The sequence below is a fragment of the Drosophila suzukii genome, chromosome 2R, assembly GCF_043229965.1.
Source record: "Drosophila suzukii chromosome 2R, CBGP_Dsuzu_IsoJpt1.0, whole genome shotgun sequence".
Classification (NCBI taxonomy): Eukaryota; Metazoa; Arthropoda; class Insecta; order Diptera; family Drosophilidae; genus Drosophila; species Drosophila suzukii.
The window spans coordinates 20,741,226-20,748,916 of record NC_092081.1 but is presented as its reverse complement, the minus strand read 5'-3'; the positions used below and the strand labels follow the sequence as shown (position 1 = coordinate 20,748,916).

General features: G+C 48.0%; 4 protein-coding genes across 5 annotated transcripts; 2 read left to right on the top strand and 2 right to left on the bottom strand.

Annotated features, from left to right (window-relative positions):
* Positions 1-135: 135 nt before the first annotated feature.
* ste24a (prenyl protease type I) lies at positions 136-1,844 on the bottom strand. The gene is made up of 2 exons (XM_017073519.4): positions 1,658-1,844; positions 136-1,494 (listed from the first exon to the last, which is right to left on the bottom strand). The coding sequence occupies exons 1-2, from the start codon at positions 1,748-1,750 to the stop codon at positions 232-234; spliced, it is 1,356 nt and encodes a 451-aa protein (XP_016929008.2). The 5' UTR covers positions 1,751-1,844; the 3' UTR covers positions 136-231.
* An 11-nt stretch (positions 1,845-1,855) lies between these two features.
* On the top strand, positions 1,856-3,504 carry AsnRS-m (asparagine--tRNA ligase, mitochondrial). Its single transcript, XM_017073516.4, has 3 exons — positions 1,856-2,014; positions 2,077-2,284; positions 2,349-3,504. Exons 1-3 carry the CDS (start codon positions 1,925-1,927, stop codon positions 3,431-3,433), a joined length of 1,383 nt encoding a protein of 460 aa, XP_016929005.2. The 5' UTR covers positions 1,856-1,924; the 3' UTR covers positions 3,434-3,504.
* NiPp1 (nuclear inhibitor of protein phosphatase 1) lies at positions 3,438-5,153 on the bottom strand. Its single transcript, XM_017073521.4, has 5 exons — positions 4,999-5,153; positions 4,723-4,937; positions 4,445-4,659; positions 3,804-4,383; positions 3,438-3,740 (listed from the first exon to the last, which is right to left on the bottom strand). Exons 1-5 carry the CDS (start codon positions 5,025-5,027, stop codon positions 3,619-3,621), a joined length of 1,161 nt encoding a protein of 386 aa, XP_016929010.1. The 5' UTR covers positions 5,028-5,153; the 3' UTR covers positions 3,438-3,618.
* Positions 5,154-5,442: 289 nt separating this feature from the next.
* LOC108008337 (phosphatidylinositol 4,5-bisphosphate 5-phosphatase A) lies at positions 5,443-7,645 on the top strand. Of its 2 annotated transcripts, XM_017072165.4 has the most exons (3): positions 5,443-6,496; positions 6,943-7,212; positions 7,287-7,645. In XM_017072165.4, exons 1-3 carry the CDS (start codon positions 5,753-5,755, stop codon positions 7,314-7,316), a joined length of 1,044 nt encoding a protein of 347 aa, XP_016927654.2. In that variant the 5' UTR covers positions 5,443-5,752; the 3' UTR covers positions 7,317-7,645. The 2 variants fall into 2 exon arrangements, with proteins under 2 accessions (XP_016927654.2, XP_016927653.2); XM_017072164.4 differs by having other exon boundaries at positions 6,943-7,645.
* The last annotated feature ends 46 nt before the right edge of the window (positions 7,646-7,691 follow it).

Genomic DNA, 7,691 nt, shown 5'->3' with positions numbered 1-7,691 from the left:
TTAGGGAATCATTTTCGGCTAGGTTCTGACTGACGGATTTTAAACTACCAGTTTATATGTTCAAAATCAGTTCAAAGTAATCAAAACTTGCAAATGATCTGTTAAATTAACATTCCCCTATTGCAAAGTCTTAAATATTTTGTTGGGGCTTGTCCCCTTACTTTATTATTTATTTGTACGTTAAAACAAAGGGAAACGTGTATACTTTGGTCTTGTGTGATTTTAGCGGTCCTAGTTCAGTTTCTTTTCCTCCTTAAGCTCCTTGAGGCGATTTAGCCGCTGGAGCAGAGTGGGATGAGAGTGGTTCCAGGTGGAGTACAGCCAATCGTACACGGGGAAGCCTAAGTTGTCCACGTTTAGTTTGATAAGAGCCTGACCCAACTGCTCAGCGAATCCCAGCTTGAAAGCGAACTCATCAGCCTGGTACTCAAATCGTCGCGACAAGATCGTCAAGGCGAAATTCATTAGGGCGTTATACGGGGCCAGAACATAGGTAAAAACGATCAGCAGCCCCACGAGAATGGGACGAGTGCCGGGCTGGAAGCCCATGGCCACGTAGAAGGGTGGATATTTGAAGACATTGCCAAAGACCAGGAACATCAAGAAAAGATGAACCTGCATGATAATGATGTTCTTGGTGACGTGTCCCAGTTTCCAATGCCCCAGCTCGTGTCCCAAGACAGCCAGCACCTCCTCGTCGGTGCAGCCCTTTCCCTTTTCCTCCTCAGACAGCTCGGAGTCGTCGGGTTTACCTTTGTTTAACAACAGCGTGTCGAACAGCACAATCCTTTTCGAGTTCCAGAGGCCGTAGAAGTAGGCATTGCTGTGCGAGGAGCGCTTGGATCCCTCTACCACAAACAGCTTGGTGAGCGGGAACTTGAGCGAGGCGGCCAGATCCTCGATGGACTGCCTCAACACACCCTTCTCCAAAGGAGTATACTTGTCAAACAGGGGAGCAATGAAAATCGGGTACAATGTGAGTAAAACCAGCGAGATAACGCCAGTGAAGATCCACAACCAAATGAAGAAGTTGTCTCCGCCGCGCTGGACAATGAAGATAATGGCGGCCGTGATGGGAATCATGAGGACCTGGGTAACAAGGAAGCCCTTGAGCTGATCCCAGGCGAAGAACCGTGCCGTCTGCTTGTTGAATCCGTGCGTCTCCTCCAGCACGAAGATCTTGTAGATCTTGAAGGGCAGTCCCTTAAATGTGCTCAGGACATTCGAGATCAGAACGAAGAAGCAGCTGACGATGATCTCGTTCTTGGAGTCCCAGTTGAGCTTGTCCACCACCTCGACGGACAGCTGCCAGAGCAGGGCGATCAGTCCGATGTAAAGCTCCAGGCAGAGCAGGCCCACGTCCATGACCACCGCCTTGAAGATGCCGAAGTTCTCCTGATCAAGGCCGTACTTCCGCGCCTTATGGAACGTATCCTCGCCCATGTGTGACGTCAGCTCGGCGGGCACCTTCAGTGCGGTGCGGTACACTTTCACCTGGCGGTGGATGAAGAGGGGAATGCATTAAACGGGGCAAGCAATCCGCGCAGCCAATTAACATTTGCGACTCTAATTTTATCATTCGCGATTCCGCATTGATAAAATTCCTCGGCAATGTCGCCATCTCGCTTTAACAAGCCGGCAACAGGGAAAAACTCACCTGGCGCAGCGATATGTAGATCTCCAGGGCATTCTCAATGACAACCAAGAGCAAAATGCTCAGCAGCACGGTCTCTGCGTCCAATTCCGACATATTTAAATGCTATTTCATTAAAAACTAATAAAACTGGAATTTTATTTTACAATCGTTTCGTGACGAACCTCTAGTATGACCGTCGCGCGGCCGTTAAAATATATCACGACGCAAGCGATTTGACAGATCTGGCAACGCCGGCTGCAAGGGAATCAAAACAAAATAGGAATAAAGATGTTATTCCTGCGGCGATTTTATAGCAAATCGGAGCGTATAGCCCAAATATGTAGGTCCCATAAGCCAGGAGACTCTTTGAGCGTACAGGTAGGCTCCATAACTAACAGTCTAAATCCATTGCCCATTCAAAAAATGTAATTTCCAACTAGGGCTGGATCAAAAATGTTCGCCGACTGAAGAATAACACATTTCTGGACATAAATGATGGATCCACGAGCAGTAGGTTCCAGGTGGTGGTGCCTCGGACGCCGGAAAACCAGCACTTAGCTCCGGGCAGCGTCATTTCGGCGGTGGGTCAAGTCCAAGTGTCTCCAAATGGCAGCTTTGAGTTGCATGCGGATCGGGTGGAAACGTTGGGTAACTATGGTGGCTCCAAGATTAAGGAACAAGAACACCTTAAAACAACATATCCTTCCCCCAGCTGAAGGACACCTGCAGGAGGGCTATCCATTCAGCCCGAAGCAGAAACATCCACCGGAATATGTCCGCGAGCATTTGCATCTCCGTTCCCGCGTTGATTTCGTGGCCGCCCAGATGAGGGTCAGGCACAAGGCCCAAAAAGCCATTCACGACTACATGGATGAGCTGGACTTCGTGCAGATCAACACTCCCCTGCTGACCACCAATGACTGCGAGGGAGCGGGAGAAGTGTTCCGGGTGCAACCGGACTCGGAAGCTCTCCTCAAGCAGATGGCCAGACCGAATGTTCCCCTGGAGCAAAGCTACTTCGATAGCAAGGTGTTCCTCACCGTCTCCGGGCAACTACATCTGGAGGCCATGACCTACGGCCTGGGGAACACATACACTCTCTCACCAGCCTTCCGAGCGGAGAACTCCAAGTCGCCACTGCATTTAGCCGAGTTCTACATGTTTGAAGCGGAACTGGCCCATTTGGAGGAGTTGGAAAAGTTGGCGCGGTTCATTGAACAGATGCTTAAGTCGGTGACGAACCGCCTGCTGAAAACGAGCTCCGAGGATCTTAATTTCTGTCAGAAGAACTCAAACTCCAGCTCTGATCTGCCTTGGTTGCAAGTTCCCTGGAAGATAATGAGTTACGATGAAGCCCTGCAAGTTCTGCAGGAAAATAAGGATAGCCTGAAGACTCCCATAAGCCTCGATGAGGGCTTCTCCAAGGACCAGGAACTGTTTCTAGTGGCCCACTGTGCTGCTCCCGTGTTCGTTGTGGATTGGCCTGCGCAGCAAAAACCCTTCTATATGAAAGTCTCCCACACGAATCCCAATCGAGTCCATGCCCTGGATCTCCTGATGCCAGCTGTAGGAGAACTATGCGGTGGTAGCCTGCGTGAAAGTGACCCAGCGATATTAAAAGCCCATCCGCAACTGCCAAAGGATCTGTCCTGGTATGTTGACCTGCGAAAGTATGGAGGAATTCCAACTGGCGGATTCGGCATGGGCTTTGAGCGTTACTTGCAGCTTATCACGGGCGTTAAGAACATCAGAGATGTGATACCCTTTCCCAGGTATCCGCACAGCTGCAAGATGTGATTCGTTAAAGGTGTAAAATATGTCGGTTTATTATGTTTGAAAGTGTAATAAATGTATATTACTCAAGACAATATTTTCAATCATAAACATTAGGAAATTGTAAGTGGGGTCTACATAAAATTGGTTTCTTTACTACGAACATAATTCTCGGTGCTCTGTAATCTCTCAGGCCAGCTAATAAGCCTCTATAGCTGCCCCAACATGGGCTTGCGACCTGGCCAGGCCTCCTTGGCGTATTTCTTTTTCTGTGGACACAGGGCGTCGCCCTCTCCACTGGAGTCATGCGGATCCTCGCCATAGCGACGCACTAAAAAAGGAAAATGGGTTATCATGGGTGAATCTGGAGTGGGATAAGAGCTTGTAGCATTACCATTTGCATTAGCCACAGCCAACTTTTGGGCCAATGTCGAGGTGGGCTCCACGGCCTCATCGAAGACGGGCATCACCTCGGGCGCGGGATTTGGCAGCAGCAGGCCCAACTTGGAACCAATGCTCAGGGGAGAGATGGGCTCCAGATCACCCTTGCCATGGGTTTCGGCTGGGAGGCCTTGATATAGTGAATTAGTAGGCGAGTGGGGCACTGCATTGGGTGGAGGCATTTCCCTGTGCTGCTGTTGCTGGTGCTTCATGTCCGCCAGGCTCTGCTGGAACAATTGGTGCACATGGGCGGCATTGGCACTCGCCAGGCTGCTGCCCGAATGGATACCCATGTGGTTGACATCGTATCGGGCTCTCTTGGCAGGTACCACAGTGGTTTGCACCAGGTTCCTGAAGCGCCCCACATTGGGATCCACATCCTCGGGGTTAATGACAATCTCCTCGTCGTTAAATGTGACATTCCGGATGCGCCGACCCTGCTTTAGGGCGTTCTGCTTTCGCATGTTGGTGTCATCATCGATGCCCAGCATAGAGATGCGTCGGTTGTGGGCCGTGTTGTACTCCGTGAGATTCTGGATGGGGATGGACGGTTAGATAACATGGAAAAGAGCGTCTACTGCAGACTTAACCCACATCAAGTTCGGTTTGGCTTTCGGGAAGGCCCAGCAGAGCTCCATCGCTGGTTTCACTGAGCGGCAGGTCCTCCATAATGTTGCTGTGGTGGCCAGAGGGTCGTTCCCTGAGTATGTAGTTTCGGGTGGAAGCCCCAAAGTGAAAGGTGCTGTTGATTTGCAGTTGTGTGGGCTTGTGCGCCTCCAGTCTGAGGGTTCCAATAAAGGTGCCATGGGCTGGGGGAGATGACAAGGGGGTTAGGATGGGTAGATACCCCTAATTCGGATTTGAGCACTTACTGGAGCCCAGATCCACGAGGTAGGCTATGTTGAGGTGCTTGTGGTACACAAATGCTGAGTGGACCCGCGAACAGGAGGCGTGGTCAATGCAGAAGTCGTTCATCTGGCTGTTGCGACCGAATAAGTAGCATCTTTTCTCATCGACCATCAGTTTCTGGACTAGTTTCTCGTCTTTCAGCACATCCAGATGCAGCCCAGTGGGCGGTTTGCCGGCCCTAAAAAGAGCAAATATTACTTGCTTCTGGGGGAACACAGTTGCTGCCTTTATTAACCCACCAACTGGGGATGTCGTAGCTGCTGGCCATGCGATAAGATTTAGTTAATTCGTATTGAAAGTCGGTTAAACCCGAATTTGTTTATTTTTATGAAAAATCCTTGCCCACCGGCCAGTGTGTACACAAATATGGTCAAATATTGCGTCCAATACGATAGTATCGATAGCCGAAGTAGCTATAAAAGGGGTATTCCTCCTTTTTAATTGGTAAACATAGGGGAGTTGTTTGATATTATTTTTATTTGTTATATATTTTAGCTTTCTACTTAAAGGTTCAGAATAACTTATTCTATATTTATTATAGTTATAAATAACCTTTGTTCATTAAAAAATAATAAATTAATACAAAATTAAAAAGAACTAGCTCGATAGTCATAAGCCACCGATCATACCGACGGCCAGAATGTTATCGATAAGTAATTCGTTCTGGGTGGTGTATTTGAATGATCGCGGTACGGTCATACCTTTCCAACTCAACGGACGGAGAAATAAACATAAATAACGACAGCTGAGAATTCTAAAAATAATATAGGCGACTACCACTAGTTAATCCAATTAAAGCGGCTTAATTAATTAGAGCTCTAAAAACGAATGTTACATTAATGAAAGTAGCGTGTGCAAGTAGCCCTTTCGCTTTGTTTTTTAATGCTGTCGCATCCGCAAACCTGTTTTGGATGCCCGTGAACTCATCTATTGCCACCTTGTGACGACGTCTATAGCCGAAAGTATTAATCATAGATAATTGACGGACGGAAAATGGTTACGACTTCGGTGATTGCCGACCTGTGCATCTTCCTGCTGACCTGGAACGTTGGCACTCACTCGCCGCGGGAACAGGACCTCAGCTCCCTGCTGTCGCTCAATGGGAACACCACCTGTCCGGACAACCAGCTGCCCGACATATATGTGATTGGGTTCCAGGAGGTGAGCACCTCTCAGGTGCTGAAGATCTTCCAGGACGATCCGTGGGTGCTGAAGATCGCCGGCGCCCTGCAGGACCACCAGTTTGTCAAGGTGGACTCCAAGCAGCTGCAGGGCATCCTGATAACCATGTTCGCCCAGCACAAGCACATTCCGCACATGAAGAACATCGAGTCGGAGGCCACGCGCACCGGTCTGGGTGGTCTGTGGGGCAACAAGGGAGCAGTGAGCATCCGACTCTCCCTCTACGGAACGGGCGTGGCCTTCGTCTGCTCCCACCTGGCGGCCCATGATGATAAGCTCAAGGAGCGCATCGAGGACTACCACCAGATAGTCGATAACCACAAGTACAACGCGGAGGGATATCGCCGGATCTTCGACCACGACTTTGTCTTCTGGTTCGGCGATCTCAATTTCCGCCTCTCCGGGGAGATGTCCGCCTGGGATGTGCGCACTGATGTGGAGAACATGCGCTATGCGGATCTGCTCAAGCTGGACCAGTTGAACCTTCTGCGGGAGAAGGGCAGCGCCTTCAGCCTGCTGGAGGAGCAGCAGCCCGACTTTGCACCCACTTTTAAGGTAATTAGTAAATCTTTGACCTCATTATCTCAAAGATAGAAGGGTTTGCTAACCTAGACCTTCTTTATCTCTAATTAAATTATATCATATTAGATATCAGGTTCAATTTAGATAAGATTTACTAGAATTTTGTTTTGTTTTTTGTCACATGCGTGAATAGGGAATAAATCTGCTCGTTTTCTGCCGCTACAAAAACAGTGTACAATAGCAGTCGTCACACAACTAATATGATGCGCTGAGCTATTTTAACTTCGTTAGGGAATTCACAAAAAGTATTATCCGCTGGGGAATTCCCCTTAGTTCAAATTGCCTTGGTTGTCAGTCAAAGCCAGCAAAGTACCTTTTTCCAGCTAACTTTAGTGCCAAAAGCTGGCCAATAATTAAGAAATCGATTTAATTCCCCTTATCTCAAGTAGCCATTTAATGACAAATTTATTTCCCTGCAGTTCGTGGAGGGCACCAACAACTACAACTTGAAGCGACGACCAGCCTGGTGCGATAGGATTTTGCATCGCGTGCAAAGCAACATTTATCCGGGCATTACCCTGAGTGCCAACCAACTGTCTTATCAGTCTCACATGGACTACATGCTCTCCGACCACAAGCCCGTATCAGCCACGTTCAGCTACAAGGTTGACGCAGCCAATCGGACCTTCACCGATGAGGAGCTGCACGAGATGACGCACGGAGCTGCTCCATCTCCCACCGCGCCAAATGTTAGTCTAACCGTCGCTTTTGCTGTGCTTGTAGTTTTGTCCCGTACTCAACTTTGATTTCGCTTCTTTTGTAGTTATTTAACGCTGAGCTAGAGCAATGGTAGCGCCGCCATGACGTCACTTAACTGTATACTTATAAATCTCTTTGCATGCTTTTGCGTAGAATCGATCTGTAGTCGAGTTGTAGAGTAATCAAAAGACTTCCTTGCAGAAGGAACCAGAGAAACGAAAATAATATCAAGTACAATGTGATGGAATCTCGCTAATATAGCAATCCTATAAGCAATTCTCAAGTGATCCAATACACGTATCTAAACTCATAGTATCAGTCAATTAAGATGCGATTTTGTTAACGTTTGATTATATTAAATAAATGTATTTTTGTACAAAAACCTGTTGATCGAATAAATAAATCTGTTGGCTCTCGAAGTGATTCATATTTTGTTTGTTTTTAAAACTGAATTATAGGAGGATGAAAA